Raw genomic sequence first — 17,670 nt, forward strand, 5'->3', positions numbered from 1 at the left:
AAAAAAAAGGATCCCTTTTTTTAATAATGGAATTCTGTGAAAAATCGGATCAAAACGGATGCACACACATGCATCCGTTTTTTCTATCCGTTTTTCATCTGTTTTTTGTATTAAAAAAAACGGATTGCAAAAATGTAGTTTGAACCCCGACTCCAAAGCCCTGGAAAAAAAACATCACAAACAATAAATATATCTGTATATAAGAGGGGTTAACAACATTAGGAAGATTACAGGTTAACATTCTACCTGATTATGTGATAATACCAATGCAGTTCTATGTGGGTTTTATGGCAGCCATGTTCTAGAAGACCAGCTGTGCATTAGAGGAAACCTAAACGACTCCTCCAAAATGTCTCCGCCCCGAGGACAAGTTATGACCGGTAATCGCCGTCTGTCACGTGACAAGTCAAGCGTCGTGCGGAATTGTCAGTGTGTGACGTACGGCGCATGCGCAGCAGAGCGCTTTAGTTTTCGCGCGTTCTGGAGGGCTGAGGAGTTGAATGTTTTAGCGGGCTGAGTTGCGCCGCGCTGTGTGTGACCGGAGCTGCGAGTCCTTACATCCCGGCCGTGCAGCCATGAGTCTGTGGGTGGACAAGTACCGGCCTACGTCCCTGTCCAAACTGGACTATCATAAGGAGCAGGCGGCTCAACTGCGCAATTTGGTAAGAAGGCAGGTTGCAGGCTGGTGACATATTATGGACCTTACCGGCCTCTGTAGCTCCTGTACATTAGTATAAATGTAAGGTCTGCTAACATCGTGCACATTCACCATACACTGCCGTACCTGTGCTTACACTTACTGTCTTTTATAAATAAAGTTTGTTGTACGTGTTCTGTAACCTACTTGTCACGTGCTTCCAGCCCAAGCAGACCTGCAGTATAGGCGATATAGGGGGAGATTTATCAAAACATGGTGTAAAGTGATACTGGCTCAGTTGCCCCTAGCAACCAATCAGATTCCACCTTTTATTCCTCACAGACGCTTAGGAAAATGAAAGGTGGAATCTGATTGGTTGCTAGGGGCAACTAAGCCAGTTTCACTTTACACCATGTTTGATAAGTCTCTCCCTGGTGTGGGGCAGATCACGGATGTTATGCCACAGGGGTCCAACTCCTGGTTACCTCCAACTGCTGTAGAACTAAAACTACCATCATAAAGTTATAGCATATCTTGGCAATATACAATCACTTTGACAAGGGAATATTCTATTAAATGATATTTAAAGGGAAGGCTTGCCTTAAAGTGATACTCCACAGGGAAAATCCCATTATATAATGTTTAAAGGGAAGGCCCACCTTAAATAAAGTACTTCTAGTACTTACCAGCTGCTGCATGTCCTGCAGGAAATGGGGTTTTCTTTCCAGTCTAACACAGTGCTCTCTGCTGCCACCTCTGTCTGTATCAGGACCTGTCCCAAGCAGGGCTGTGGAGTCAGTAAGCCGCAGCTCCGACTCCTGAAATTTAACAGGGCCGACTCAGACTCCTGCATAAATGGCCAGTCTTATACCAGGGGAGTTATTTATCACACTGGCTCAGCAGCTTTTCCCAAATGTCCTACATGATCCTAGGGCGACTTCTGAGGGAATAAAGGAATACTGTATATAAAGCAGATTCTCCTGTGTGAAGCCTGTGAAATAGAGGTCAGCCATAGTGATATACAGGGGGTCACACATAGTGATATAGAAAGTCACTGTGGGGGCAAGCAATAGCACACACCCACCCAGCCTGCTGCAGCCATAGTGCGCGCACACACACACACAGCCTGCTGCAGCCATAGCGCGCGCACACACACACACACACACACACACACACACACACACACACACACACACAGCCTGCTGCAGCCATAGCGCACACACACACAGCTTGCTGCAGCCATAGCGAACACCACACACACAGAGCTTGCTGCAGCCATAGCACAACACACACACACACACAGCTTGCTGCAGCCATAGAACACACACACACACACACACACACACACACACAGCTTGCTGCAGCCATAGCGCACACCACACACACAGCCTGCTGTAGTCATAGAGCACACACACACACAGCCTGCTGTAGTCATAGCGCACACACACACAGCTTGCTGCAGCCATAGCACACCACACACACACAACTTGCTGCAGCCATAGCGCGCACCACACACACAGCCTGCTGCAGCCATAGTGTGCGCACACACAGCTTGCTGCAGCCATAGCGCACACCACACACAACTTGCTGCAGCCATAGCGCACACCACACACAGCTTGCTGCAGCCATAGCGCACACCACACACAGCTTGCTGCAGCCATAGCGCACACACACACAGCTTGCTGCAGCCATAGCGCACACCACACTCCACACACACACACAGCTTGCTGCAGCCATAGCGCACACCACACACACACAGCCTGCTGCAGCCATGGCACACACACACACACACTGCCTGCTGCAGCCATAGCGCACACACACACACAGCTTGCTGCAGCCATAGCGCACACCACACTCCACACACACACAGCTTGCTGCAGCCATAGCGCACACACACACACAGCTTGCTGCAGCCATAGCGCACACACACACTGCCTTCTGCAGCCATAGCGTGTGCACACACACACACACAGCCTGCTGTAGTCATAGCATGCACACACACCTGCAGCCATAGAACACTGAAGAAAAACACACAATATTCTCCCTGAGAGAAAACACCACACTGAGGACAGAGGTTACTGCTACACTACTTATGTCTCCTCCTCCTCCTCTATATTACAAAGGATATCTTCATATTACACTGCTGCTCATATACAGTCATCCAGCATCCAGGAAGAGAACAGCACAGATCTCCCCCCACACAATGGACTCTTCCAGCTCAGAAACAACCTGCCAAATAGTGACCGACAACTTTTTCATGACCCCCCTTATGTAATAGGGCCGTGTCCTATTAGAATGTTGCTCAAAATATATATTCATGAGCAAAAGTTGTAAAATTCATACCAAAATTCAATTCTACATTTTTTAAAGATTTTTTTTAAAGCTGGAGTCGGCACATTTTTTTCCGACTCCAGCCAAAACTAGCTCCGACTCCATGACTCCGACTCCACAGAGCCTCCATCACAGAGTTGAACCATCTGCTGCAGGAAGGAGGGGACTCCAACAGGTTCCAAGACACCACACTGACTTTAATGGGGCCCCATTCTCCCCCTAAAGAGTTAATGTCAGAAAGCTAGTGTAGTTTTTGCTTATTTATCCAGAAGTCCCAAAATAGGCATATTTGACATCATTAGTAAACTCCATGCTGAAAGTTTTCTATGGCATGTAATGCTGGGAAAGAAGGGACGACCATGACTGTTCTTTGTAAGATCCTGTCAGTGCTAATATGATTTGTCTTACCGTTTGTAGGTACAATGTGGAGACTTTCCTCATCTTCTGGTGTTTGGACCATCTGGTGCTGGGAAGAAGACCAGGATTATGTGTTTGCTAAGAGAGCTGTATGGTGCTGGAGTGGAGAAGCTGCGCATTGAACATCAGTCAATAACTGTAAGTTATTTTGGTGTCCAAAACCCTCATTAAATTTAGTGGACCAAATGTAAACACAAAAGTGTGAATTGTTGCACTTTTGAGTCCAAACTTGTTTATGATTCAGACATAGTAAGGCCTTGTTAAACTTAAAGGGTTATCCAGCACTACAAAAACATGTCCACTTTTCCCCCTACTGTTGTCTCCAGTTCAGGTGTGGTTTGCATTTAAGCTCCATTTACTTCAATGTAACTGAGTTTCAAAACCCCACCCAAACCGGAGACAACAGTAGGGGGAAAGTGGCCATGTTTTTGTAGCGCTGGATAACCCTTTTAAAGTGACTGTACCACCAGGCCCAGGCTGAAGCACTGAAGCTAGGAAATCCTAGCCCCTCTATGATAGGGCTGGGGTTTCTTCCCACTGGGGATGGGTCGGTCCGCCTCCAGTGCTTTAGCCTGGGCCTGGTGGTACAGTCACTTTAAAGGGGTACTCCAGGCTGAGGTTATTTTTTTTTAGTGTATGGCCGGGGAGGGGGTGATATAGAAGCTGACGGTCACTTACCTCGCCAGTTCCAGCGCCGGGTCCCGGATCGCGCCGCCCCGCTCTCCCGTCCTGAGGCGGGACTCCACTACAACCGCTGAATGGCTAAGCTGCGGCTTGAGACGTCACGTCTCAAGCCGCAGCTCAGACCAGGAAGTGAGAACGGGGCAGCGTGAGCTGGGACCCGGCGCTGGAACCGGGGAGGTAAGTGACCGCCAGCTTCTATATTCACCCCCTCCCCGGCCATACACTTCAAATAACCCCAGCCCGGAGTACCTCTTCAACGATACATGATGCTATGAGTACCGTTGCACACTGTCCGTGTATACTTACTGGCTCACTACATTCAGGCTGTTGAAGTCTATGGGGCCCACATCCATCAGTGTTTATATACGCCACCATCCAATTTTGACGCATTGTTGACAGATGCAACATGGAAAGCACAGTTGTATTGTGAACCTGGGTTTACAGTGAGAAAGCCAGCAGCACTTCTTATTGCTTTCAGTTTTCTATGCTGGTTCTCTAATTTCTAAGTTTCATATACACTCACCGGCCACTTTATTAGGTACACCTGTCCAACTGCACGTTACCACTTAATTTCTAATCAGCCAATCACATGGCGGCAACTCAGTGCATTTAGGCATGTAGACATGGTCAAGACAATCTCCTGCAGTTCAAACCGAGCATCAGTATGGGGAAGAAAGGTGATTTGAGTGCCTTTGAATGTGGCATGGTTGTTGGTGCCAGAAGGGCTGGTCTGAGTATTTCAGAAACTGCTGATCTACTGGGATTTTCACGCACAACCATCTCTAGGGTTTACAGAGAATGGTCCGAAAAAGAAAAAACATCCAGTGAGCGGCAGTTCTGTGGGCGGAAATGCCTTGTTGATGCCAGAGGTCAGAGGAGAATGGGCAGACTGGTTCGAGCTGATAGAAAGGCAACAGTGACTCAAATAGCCAACCGTTACAACCAAGGTAGGCAGAAGAGCATCTCTGAACGCACAGTACGTCCAACTTTGAGGCAGATGGGCTACAGCATCAGAAGACCACAGCGGGTGCCACTCCTTTCAGCTAAGAACAGGAAACTGAGGCTACAATTTGCACATCGAAATTGGACAGTAGAAGATTGGAAAAACGTTGCCTGGTCTGATGAGTCTCAATTTCTGCTGCGACATTCGGATGGTAGGGTCAGAATTTGGCATCAACAACATGAAAGCATGGATCCATCCTGCCTTGTATCAAAGGTTCAGGCTGGTGGTGGTGGTGTCATGGTGTGGGGAATATTTTCTTGGCACTCTTTGGGCCCCTTGGTACCAATTGAGCATCGTTGCAACGCCACAGCCTACCTGAGTATTGTTGCTGACCATGTCCATCCCTTTATGACCACAATGTACCCAACATCTGATAGTCACTTTCAGCAGGATAATGCGCCATGTCATAAAGCTAGAATCATCTCAGACTGGTTTCTTGAACATGACAATGAGTTCACTGTACTCCAATGGCCTCCACAGTCACCAGATCTCAATCCAATAGAGCATCTTTGGGATGTGGTGGAACGGGAGATTGGCATCATGGATGTGCAGCCGACAAATCTGCGGCAACTGTGTGATGCCATCATGTCAATATGGACCAAAATCTCTGAGGAATGCTTCCAGCACCTTGTTGTATCTATGCCACGAAGAATTGAGGCAGTTCTGAAGGCAAAAGGGGGTCCAACCCGTTACTAGCATGGTGTACCTAATAAAGTGGCCGGTGAGTGTACATGCACACACTGACTAGAAACAACCAACATCTTGTCTGTGTGTTAGCTGTGCGGTAAGAAAGCTGGAAAAACAATCCAGGAAATGTGGCGATTATGTTTGACAGAAGTTGTACATTCTCACATGTTAACAAGGCTAGAAAAGTTGTAGGGTCCTTTAGTGTATTTTACAGCTAAAAGTTTTTGTCTAGAATTGGTAGAATGTCACAAACACAATGGTAATGCATTATATTTTATACATTCATTAATTTATTAATCTTTTTATCTTTAGACTCCCTCAAAAAAGAAAATTGAAATTAGCACAATTGCAAGCAACTATCATCTGGAGGTCAATCCAAGGTATAGAGAGATCAGCAGTGTACTCTATTTGTTTTATTACAGATAGTCAATAAAAAAGTGCACTTACATTAAAAATGAAACTTTTCAAAGAATAGCTGTCATCAAAACAAATTTTTGATATGTCACAGCGACCACCAGTCAGAAGAACGAGCCCAAAGAACTTCAAGCTGGCTCATTGCAGCAGTCTCAGTCCAGGCAGCTGTATTGTAAGTCCATGGTGTTGTCTGGACGGAGGTGATTGACAGTGGGAGAGTGCAGCTCTGAGATCCCACTAATCAGGAGATCGTGTTGGGAGAAGCACACTGCACTTCTTCGCTATCAATCATCTCCATCCTGGCAGCACCATGGACTTATGATGGAGATTGGTGCCAGTCAGGAATTGAAACTCCTCTATAAACAGCAGGTGCCTGTATCCAGACATATCTGTTTGTTATATATTTTCTATGCTTATTCTCCGGAGCTAGCTACGTATTTTATGTTTCATTCACATAATGCTCTAGTATTGCAGCACATGTTACCTTCTCTAGTGCAAATGTTTTTCATTTGTACCTAAAAATGGAGATCTCATTATGTTGGTAGTTACTACAACCTTCCATTATGCTGTGATTTTTATAGTTACATAACACTTAACAAACCTCCTTAAAGGACAAGTGCCATGAAAAACTTTTTCCCAGTAATTGAAGCACATTACAAAGTTATATAACTCTGTAATGTGCTTCAATCACCTATCTGCCTCCCTTCCCTGTCTTTTCCCCCCTCCACCACCCACCAGGTAGTGTCCTAACTCACACAGACCTGATTACTATCGTCACCGTTACACTAGCCTCCCCCCTCCCCTGCCTTGTCAGGTGACTCTGCTTGCTCAGCTCCAATTGGCTGAGCAACTTCAAGCCATCACTTGTCACATGTCATGCTTATCTTCCCTCTGACTGACTAGCACATAGGCAGCCCCCCCCACCTCATACCCTCTCTCCTGCTGCCTTGGACTCAGCGAATGAATGAGTCATGTCACTAGAGAAGATAAGCTGAGGAAGCAGAGTCACCTGACAAGGCAGGGGAGGGGGAGGCTGGTGTAACAGGACCTAGAGCAGCCCTCCTGCTGATGACTCATCCTCACAAGAAGGAGCTGCCTGGTGATGGTGACGACAGTAATCAGGTCTGTGTGAGTTAGGACACTTCCTGGTGGGGGGTGGAGGGGGGAAAAGACAGGGAAGGGAGGCAGATAGGTGATTGAAGCACATTACAGAGTTATATAATTTTGTAATGTGCTTCAATTACTGGGAAAAAGTTTTTCATGGCACTTGTCCTTTAATTTGTCCCCAAGCTTGAGACCTGTTTTAAATTTTCATCTATATTTTCCAGTGATGCCGGTAATAGTGATCGGGTTGTCATCCAAGAATTGTTGAAAACTGTTGCCCAGTCGCAGCAACTTGAGACAAGTACACAGAGGGACTTCAAAGGTAATTATTTTAAAACAGCAAAGATTATTACTTGCACATCAAATTAGTTACAGTATACCCCCTTCCATGTTTTTACTGCACTCTTGCATCACATCCTGGAACTAATATGGATTTTAATTTAGGCTCTATGTAATGGACCTAACAAAATAGTTCAGATTGTTACAATAGAGTAAAAAAAAAACATTAAAGTGCATATGTAGTGATGTGATAAGTAGAGGTCAGAGTTTGGTTATTAAAATAAAAAATACCCCAAATATTCACTATTCTGAGTGCCATTCATTCAAGAACACCATTAAAACTAAATGGAAAGATTAAAACCTAGGCAAGTTTTATACACTTATATATCAAATGTGCAGCATCTAAGTTTGTGGATGGTGCGGAGAAGCACACATAGAGTAAGAGAGGTGACAGTATGACTTTAAACCCTTCATATCCACCACGCCATTATATATGTTCCTACTGACAATGCCGTTTGCAGTAGGAACGTATATAAACATTCCTGACTGTGAAGGGGTTTTTAATGTGTGAGGGGCCACTTCGGTGTGATCGGCCCTGCACACGTTAGTGACCCAGCAGATAGAGGTAATGACAGGCAGCCACGATCATGCAGCTTCCTGTGATTAACCTCTTAAATGCTCTGTTCTATAGTGATTGGAGCGTTTAAGGAAGTGTGTGTGTGTGTTTGGGGGTGTCACAATCACTTCCCCTGACAGGCAGGATCGGCGATCTTCTCATAGCGTCTGCCCTCAGGCAGACGCTATGTGCAGATGGCCGATAGCACTAATCAGTGCCATGCAATGGCATAGCATTGATTAGTATATGCAATCTAATAATTAGATTGCATATGTAAGTCCACTAGGGGGACTTACCAAAATTTTGATTAAAAAAAGCTTTAAAAACCCCCATTTAAAAATTTAAATCACCCCTTCCCATTATGGTGAATAGCTTAAAAAAAAACTGGATTTCAGTTTTTTTTTAACTATTTACTAGAAAAAAATGTGATCAAAATTCTTCTTTTACACCAATATGATACCAATAAAAACTATAGATCATGGCTCAAAACATTACACCCCAACCAGCCCTGTAGGTGGAAAAATAAAAGCATTATGGCTCTTAGAAGGTGAGAAGGAACATTTTCAGTTTGACCCGGACATCCATGCATCAATGACCTCTGGTCATGAAGGGGTTAAAGACTTGTCATTAGGAAAAAGTTTTTAGATGTCAGAGAGACATAGCAAAAAATTTTACCAGTCAGGGCCTGAGTGTTTATACTCTAACCAATTAGTAGAACAAATGGAGAGACGACCACACTGGCACACCCTTCTCTGTTTGTTCTGTGTTTTGAACCTAAATGGCCCCATAGGCTTAGATTGGAAGTCTGCCTAGGCAGACGGGAGTGAATACTCTGCATACAGGCTTCTCCCGGCGTGTTCTGCTTATCTGTTCGCAGTCTGAACACTCAGACCATGACCAATCAAAACTTTTGATGTCTCTCACATATCAAGTTTTTTTTTTTTTTTTTAATGACAGGGCTCATTTAAAGGGGTAGTGCGGCGCTAAGAAATTATTCACAAAATAACACACATTACAAAGTTATACAACTTTGTAATGTATGTTATGTCTGTGAATCGCCCCCTTCCCCGTGTCCCACCACCCCCGCCTTGTGTACCCGGAAGTGTGGTGCATTATACATACCTGTCACGTGCCGACCCCCGTCTCCGATCTTCTGCTAAGGACGTCATCTTCGGACGGACGGCCGAATCGCTGCAGCCGTCCCTCATGCTGACCCCCCTCTGCCGCGTCATCGGCTGCTCAGCTGCGATTGGCTGAGCATAACTCTGGGTGAGCGCTACTTATCTAAAACTCACCCCGCTGTGGAGCCCCCGCCCGGTCCCAGCTGGATCAGCAGTCCCCTAAACAGTCCTGTGCAGGAGCGCTCACCCTCCCCGCTCCTTCCCGAAAGGGTGAGCGCTCCTGCACCTCCCTATGCCCGATCCCTTGCAGGAGCGCTCACCCAGTGAGCACTACCCCTTTAAGTGTTTTATAGTGGCTCTTTCAAAGCTAAAGCCTCAAATCAAATGAGAATCTGTAGCATGATTTGAAGGCCGCTTTTCACCAAGACAGCACATCTAACATGCCGGAGTTTAAGCAGTTTTACATTTGCAAAGCTTGGAATGTCTAGAATTATTTACACAGAATGCTTTTTCTTCCCCTTCTGCAGTTGTCCTGCTAACAGAAGTAGATAAACTGACTAAAGATGCTCAACACGCATTGAGAAGAACCATGGAGAAGTATATGTCTACTTGTAGACTCATTTTATGTTGTAATTCTACATCAAAAGTAATCGCTCCAATACGAAGCAGATGTCTAGCTGTTCGTGTAGCATCTCCGAGCCATGAAGAGGTATGATTAATCTCGTCTGAGAGTTAGAGGGGGTTATCCAGGATAAGGATAAACACAGCTACTTTCTTGCAAAAACTACATCACATCTGTCATTAGATGGGAGCTGCTATATAGGTCCACACAGGATGCTGCCTATGTTCCAACTACAGAACATACCATGAATAGAGACAGAGAATAAATGGCGCACCCACAAACGTATAACAAGTATATTACGTTCTCAATAACATCTTTATTATCATAAATACATAAAAAAAAACAGGACAAAATGGACAAACACTTAAAAGCACCTAAAAACCCAATAAGGGTAAACTATCACGGAAAACGCATGAAAATATACATGTCACTCCCACCAGAGCCCCAAACAATATATACTCCAGGCCCTGTGTATTACATAACCAAATATAACTTGTACCCTGACACTCAAGATAAATATCTGTATAAAGTGCAAGTGCTCACATAAATAAATGAATGAATGAATAAATAGAACAATCTGTGAAAAAGTTAATGAAAACATACACAGTGACCATGTGCTACCGCACCCTAATACCAGAGAGTCAGTTACTAAAGAGAATATTGAATAGCTTATCACCCAGGGCTCTGGAATGGGGCTCCGGACTGCAAACCCTATGCATACAGTCACATCACGTGACCTCATCAGGGGTCACGTGATGTGATGTAACATTCCCTGATAGTTAAGAACTGAAGTTCTACAAAGTATTATGCTAGGGTTACGTGACAATCCCCGATTCTGTGATCAGGAATCTAGCCCTAGCCTAAGGCAGCCATGTTTTGTAAACCTGTACAATCCTTTAAAGCATTCTTATGTTGTTGGTTTGCATGCAAATGATATTTTTTTATTTGGAGTTTAAAAAAATAAACTAAAAAAAAAAACACTTTCTTTGCAGATATGTGCAGTCCTGTTTAATGTGTGCAGGAAAGAAGGACTTTCTCTACCACAAGAGCTTGCCCGTAAGATTGCAGAGAAAGCTGGTAGAAACCTTCGAAAAGCACTGCTCATATGCGAGGCTTGTCGTGTTCAGCAGTAAGTATATGCTTTTTTTCTGTTTGTTTTTTTTTTTGCAAAAAAGTATTGATATGTAATTCATATACACATGTAGACAAAATTGTTGGCACCCTTACAGTAAAGGGGTTTGCCACTTTATTTTAAAATAGTTCAGGGTACAGTATTAGTGACTGTACTTACTGCATATACTGACTGCAGCTCCCTGTGTACCTCCAATTCTGTGACCATGCCCAGCCCCCAGTGTCCTCCATAGGCATATACAGGCTCTCAGCAGTGGACACCGGGTGGGAGTGGGGGGGGGATGTCACATGCTCCTCCGTGTCAGCCATCTCATGGACAGAATCACCTCAGAGTGGGACAGGACAGCCTGGCAGGGGGGAATCTGATTTTAGCTCTAAGGTACAGCTGCTCAGTAAGTGAAGTGAGTACACCTACTAATACTGTACAGTGAACTATTTTACTATTTTTACCCTTTAAAAGAAACTCACAATGGTCTGCCCCCTCTTTGTGAGTAGACTGCTCCAGCTATCTCAGATTTGAAGGCTTTTTCTTTCTTTAATGGAAGCATACTAGTAAGTTTGTCCATGCACAGTTGAAAATCCAGTATATGCATGAATCCTATTACATATATGATGACATATTTCATATGAAACTATTATACATTCCCTTTTCTCTCATGGTTACAGATATCCCTTCAGCTCAGATCAAGACTTGCCAGAGACAGATTGGGAAGTTTATGTGAAAGAGACGGCCAATGCCATTGTCAGTCAACAAAGTCCACAAAGGTTAGAAACTTGAATAATAAAAGAAAGGGCAAGTTTATGAATTCAACATAGTATACAATAGGAGTTCACTGCCACTGCATATGCATGTGTTCCTGGTTGATAATTTAAAGAGTTTAAGTCTGACCACTGGCTTGGTGACACAGAGATCAAAACAAAAAAATGGAGTGAAGTCTGGCGTTTCCTTTGTGTGAATGTAGCTCTATTTATCAATCCATATGCCCATGTAGTACAAACATTTTTTTAATTTTTTTTTTTTTAATGTATTACATATTCATATGGATTGTTAAATGAAGCTACATTCACAAGAAGGAGGCGCCAGACTCCGCTGCAATACTTCAGCTAGTTTACCAGCAGAATTGTATATTAAATAAAAATACAACAGACTATTTATGGGCTATAATTGCTTATAAATGACTGTAGTAGTCAATGTAGCTGCACATTATAAAGCAGAGATTTTACCATCAGCAGATGCAGGTTAATACTTTGGCCTGTGTTTGCTGCTCCAAGCTTTTGTAAAGGGTCCCTGTTGTCCGGTAATTTAGATGGTAAGAGCAGGAAAATTTTAACTACTTGCACCCATGTATACATATTATTTTTTATTACTCCCATAGATAAGAGTGATTCTATTTCTTAATATTTAATAAGGAATTAGTATTTATGTTTAAGTGCTCAATAAAGTCTTCAGTAAAATGTTTTGCTATATGTAATGTGGGCGGATATGTCTATCCTTTCATCAGCACTCAGGAAAATTCTGTTTAAGAGCAAATAAAAACGTTGTCCGTAAATGTGTGGAATAACCGTCCATCTGTCACTGAGCAAATGTTTGGGCGGTTTTAGTTTTTATTATTTGTTTGTTGATTTTCACTCAACTGTGAATTTCTGCTGCATTTATACATTTGGGTTTACAGCAAGATATCTGTGCTGCTTCCTATAATCCGGATTTACAAGGATGAACTTGATAGCACAGTTATAGACAATATCATCGTATGTCATAAACCTCTCCTGGGGATTTCGTCCTCGATCCATATAGTTTCCATATTGTTGATATAATGATCTGAAAACTCTTTTCCAAATACATGTTCATGGTTGTTATTCTAGATTATTAAACTAAATGTTTGTTTGTTTTTTAAAGGAAAACCTTTTGCTTGTGTCAGATAAATGCGAGTCTAGAGAGTAAAATTTCAAGGATTTCTACATAAAAATTTTTTTTTATACTGCTTTCTTTAATAAACAACACCAAACCTGTTCCTGGGTTTTGTCTGGTATTACAGCTGAGCTCCAGTGAAGTGAATGGAGTGGAGCTGCAATACCATACACAACCTGTCAGCAAGGATGGCACTGTTTGGAAGAAATCAGTCTTTATCTCTGTATTGTGTTGAGGAATATGATTGCTTGGAACGATATGTTACAAAGTAGTCTGCATGGATAATATGCATAGACTCTTCCCATCCTTTTTAGGTTGCAGGGTCAAAAGTTACTAGATTTCTTCCTACATCCCAATCCTCTAACTTTATCTCCTCCCCTTAAAATAAATTACTGTACAGTGGTACTTCTGTTCTTGAACTTAATTGGTTCAGGAAGGCAGTTTGCAAACCAAGCAGTGTTTTTCCATAGGAAATAATGTAAATGTGTTTAATCGACCAATAATTACCTACAATACTCCTTTATTACATTGAAAAGTGCCCAGTTTAATAACTACAGTACAGGACAGAGCAGCACTATACTGTACAGTGCATTCAACAAGAAACATTCAACAAAACCAGCAATTATAGTACAGTAGTCACTAACTCCTCACTCATCCTTAAGTCTATAGCGTCGCGCCTTCCCCCCCCCCCCCCCCCCCCCTCCACCCTAGCACTGTATGATGGTGCACTGACTGTACTACTACTGTACTGTATATGCACTCCAGCAGTCTTATACAGTAAAAAAGGAAAAATATAGAAAAAGATACAGCTCACCAATGGATCTAGATGCAGCAGCGACAGGTAAGGTGCAGGGTTGGGTGCTCGAGCTTCAGGGCGTTGGCCAGGCGCCGTAGGCTTGGTTTGCAGCAATAGGAGAAGGGGGAGTTTTGAAGTCGGCACTCCTTGACGTAGCAGATTAAAATATAACTTTTATTCGTGCATTAAAATCCCATGGTGGGCATAGCAGGACCTACGCGTTTCGCGCTACTGCGCTTAATCATGGTCAAGACCATGATTAAGCGCAGTAGCGCGAAACGCGTAGGTCCTGCTATGCCCACCATGGGATTTTAATGCACGAATAAAAGTTATATTTTAATCTGCTACGTCAAGGAGTGCCGACTTCAAAACTCCCCCTTCTCCTATTGCTGCAAACCAAGTCTTATACAGTACTGTACAAGCCTCATCAGTGCTAAACTCAACAGGTATAACCCACAATCTCAAAAAGGTTCGGATAACGAGCAAAGTCAAAAAAGTGTTTGAGAACCAAGCAAGAGTTTGAGATTTGAAGCAAACTTTCCTTGAAAATATTGTTTGAGAACTGAATAGTTTGAGAACCGAGGTGTCACTGTATGTTCTTTGTTCTCTTATACAGACTGTGAGCGGTTCGATAGCTAGTTCTAGTAAATGTTTGACACTGGGGTTTATTGTCTGATATTAAGATACCCAGAAAGGACTTCACAAGTTTAGAAGCAGATCTCTCTCCTTATATTACAAAATAAGACATTGGATGTTTTTGTCACTTTTTTTTTTTTTTGTGTATGAAGAACATTATAACCTTGTTGATGCTGTTTATTTTTCTGATGTCAGTAAAATGGATTACTTATAACTGCACTGTGTATGTTCTGATTTCAACAGGTTGCTGGAAGTTCGTGGACGACTTTATGAACTGTTAACTCACTGTATTCCACCTGAGATCATAATGAAGGTATGTGTGGGGTTCCGAATGAATTTGTACATAATATCCAGTCCAAAATTTGTTCCATTTGAAAGACATGGGTAGAATAAATCCACATCTGTATTTTTCTCCACACGTCGCGCTACACGTCAGGAATCAGTGAAAAAAGGATGCGGACGTGCGGGCAACGGCCACATGATGGCCACGCTGACTTTAATGAGCAGGATGAAGTCATTATGTGACTGTGTTCTGCTCATTTGCGGGACATACACTGCTTTTGTGCAGGACTCAAAAGCATGGTCGATTACGCTTTTGAGTCCTGCACAAAAGCAGTGTACGTCCTGCAAATGAGCAGAACACAGTTACATAATGAGTCCGTCCTGCTCATTAAGGTCAATGTGGCCGTCGGGCTGCACATCCGCATCCTTTTTTCTATGATTCCTGACTTGTAGCCCGACGTGTGGAGAAAAACGAGATGTGAACATACCTTAGTTTAACCTTAAGTTTACTGACCTGGACTAACAGCATCATAGGAATCTATGCTGTCATTTTAGGTCATTAAAACCTATGCTTACTGTGCCTTGAGTGTGAGAAATAAAAAAAAAATGTGTTTAAATCAATTCAATCTACAGACTAACACTTGTATTATTTTGTGTCCTTCCATTGCAGTCCCTATTATCAGAGCTACTCAATAACTGTGACGGACAGCTGAAAGTGGATGTAGTGCAGATGGCTGCTTACTATGAGCATCGGCTCCAGCTTGGAAGTAAAGCCATCTATCATTTGGAGGCTTTCGTCGCAAAGTTTATGGCCATCTATAAGAGATTCATGGAGGATGGACTTGAAGCCATGATGTTCTAGTTTTACTTCTTCCTCCATATGAAAAAAAAAATTGGTCTTCTCGGACCATTGGAGCACTTCTTAATTTCCCTCTGTTGCATACTTTCCTATAATCTAAAGTAAAGATTATGGAACATACAGGTTGGGTGATGAAAAGCTTAGCAGAAGAGTTTTTCCTTGAACCTGTGTGATTGGTATTTGCTAATATAACACCTCTCCAAGCTGATGACAGACCGGCTGTATTTGTTCTGCAGAAATGCTTGACATCCTCTTTAGAAGACTTCATGTTAGAGATGATGGGGGCCAATAGAAATGATTGGTTGTCACAGTCTTATTCTAATAACAAACACTGGCACAGTGTGTTCTTCTCATGCTGTTTGTGACACGACCAATGACCTGACAAGAGGGGCAATGTTAGGTGTGTTTTTCTTCTCTAGTTTTCCTGGAAAAGTCCACATTTTGTCTTTTTGTGTCCTCTGCAAATATTTCATGTTATACTATTCTTGCGTACAAATATACTCCTTTTTGTGACTTTGTTTTTTGGATTTCTTTTTGTCCATTTATTTATTTATTTTTTTACAGGGGGGTCAGACTGCTAGTATCCCCTCTATTACTAGAATGGGGGCCAGTGTCCCAAGTTCCAATGGAGCAAGGGTTGAGCATGCATGCTGCGGCATCATTAAAGGGAATCTGTCACTAGGATTATTCTGCCTTAAAGTAGGGATGAGCGAACCGACCGAGGTTCGGGTTCGTATGAACCTGAACTGTCGGCTTCTGATTCCCGTTGTCTGCCCGCTCTGTGGAGAGGGTGGATACAGCCTGAGGACCGCCTGGAAAACTGGGATACAGTCTATGGCTATGGCTGTATCCCAGTTTTCCAGGCAGTCCTTAAGGGTTGTATCCACCCTCTCCACGGAGCGGGCAGACAGCGGGAATCAGAAGCCGATAGTTCAGGTTTATACGAACCCGAACCTTGGCCGGTTCACTCATCCCTACCTTAAAAGGGTAGTTTACAAATCAACTGGTGCCAGAGATTTGTCATTTACATCTATAAAAAAAAAAATTCAAGTCTTCCACTACTTATCAGCTGCTGTATGTCCTGCAGGAAGTGGCATTCTTTCCAGTCTGGAGAGGAGGAGATGTTTTCTAGGGGGATTTGCTACCGTTCTGGTCAGTTCCTGACATGGACAGAGGTGGTGGCAGAGAGCACTGTATCAGACTGGAGAGAATACACCACTTCCTGCAGGACATCCTGTAGCTGATAAGTACTGGATTTTTTTTTCTAATGAAAGTAAATTACAAATCTCTGGCACCTGTTGATTTGAAATGAAGATTCTTCTGATGATTTAGTGAAAAGTAACCCTACCATTAGGGTTAGCAGCTGTTGTTCCCAAAATTTGCCTCATGATAGGGCCAGTGATCACCTGATAAACAAGAGAACTCTTGAAGAACTGATAAGATCCATTGTCTAGGCTTAAAAATTATCATTACAGGCCATACATTACCCGTTGTAAACTGGTGATGTGCTACAATTTAAATGATCATGTGATTCTCCATGCGGTACAAAAAATGGGTACATTCAATGGAAGTAAAATGAAAAATTGCCTCTTGAACTGGTAAAGGGCCGCACTCCATGACTTGTTTTTTTAAATTTGTGACATGGAAGGAAAAGGCATGTTAGGGTCAAGTCCCATAACCTGTGCACCTGAATCTTTAGGTTATGGGTAGAGTGCAGCTTTATAGGTGGAGATTCCCAGTAATAAGAGATAGAAGAGAACTCCCCAGTGGTAAACCCATATTATAGCATTCTTCTATGCTGATCTGCTGTTACTAGATGGGAAAGACGTATAGTTAGCATTCCTCACACATGAGATTCAAAATAACCAAAATAGAGAATAAATCACCTGTGTGGCTGGACAATGGGCAACGTTTCTATTCAGCAAATCTTCATTATGAAAGAGCATTGAGACGTTCATATCAGTAAATATCCAGTTGTTAGTTGTAAGAGGTCTATTGCATGGAGCGATAATCTGCCAAATCAGGCTGATTTGGCAGATTATCGTTCCTTGTAATAAAGATAACGACCAGCTGATGAAATGATCGCTAATTATGTCCGCACAGCCATTGCTTTGCGATTATCTAGCCCTGTAATATGCTCGG

General features: G+C 43.0%; 1 protein-coding gene across 1 annotated transcript; it reads left to right on the forward strand.

Moving 5' to 3' along the window:
- Window positions 1-433: 433 nt before the first annotated feature.
- Window positions 434-16,045, forward strand: RFC3 (replication factor C subunit 3). The gene is made up of 9 exons (XM_069972089.1): window positions 434-662; window positions 3,386-3,523; window positions 6,072-6,139; window positions 7,502-7,599; window positions 9,821-10,002; window positions 10,908-11,044; window positions 11,713-11,811; window positions 14,631-14,700; window positions 15,340-16,045. The coding sequence occupies exons 1-9, from the start codon at window positions 576-578 to the stop codon at window positions 15,529-15,531; spliced, it is 1,071 nt and encodes a 356-aa protein (XP_069828190.1). The 5' UTR covers window positions 434-575; the 3' UTR covers window positions 15,532-16,045.
- The last annotated feature ends 1,625 nt before the right edge of the window (window positions 16,046-17,670 follow it).

Source organism: Dendropsophus ebraccatus, chromosome 5 (assembly GCF_027789765.1).
Source record: "Dendropsophus ebraccatus isolate aDenEbr1 chromosome 5, aDenEbr1.pat, whole genome shotgun sequence".
In the NCBI taxonomy this organism is placed as follows: Eukaryota; Metazoa; Chordata; class Amphibia; order Anura; family Hylidae; genus Dendropsophus; species Dendropsophus ebraccatus.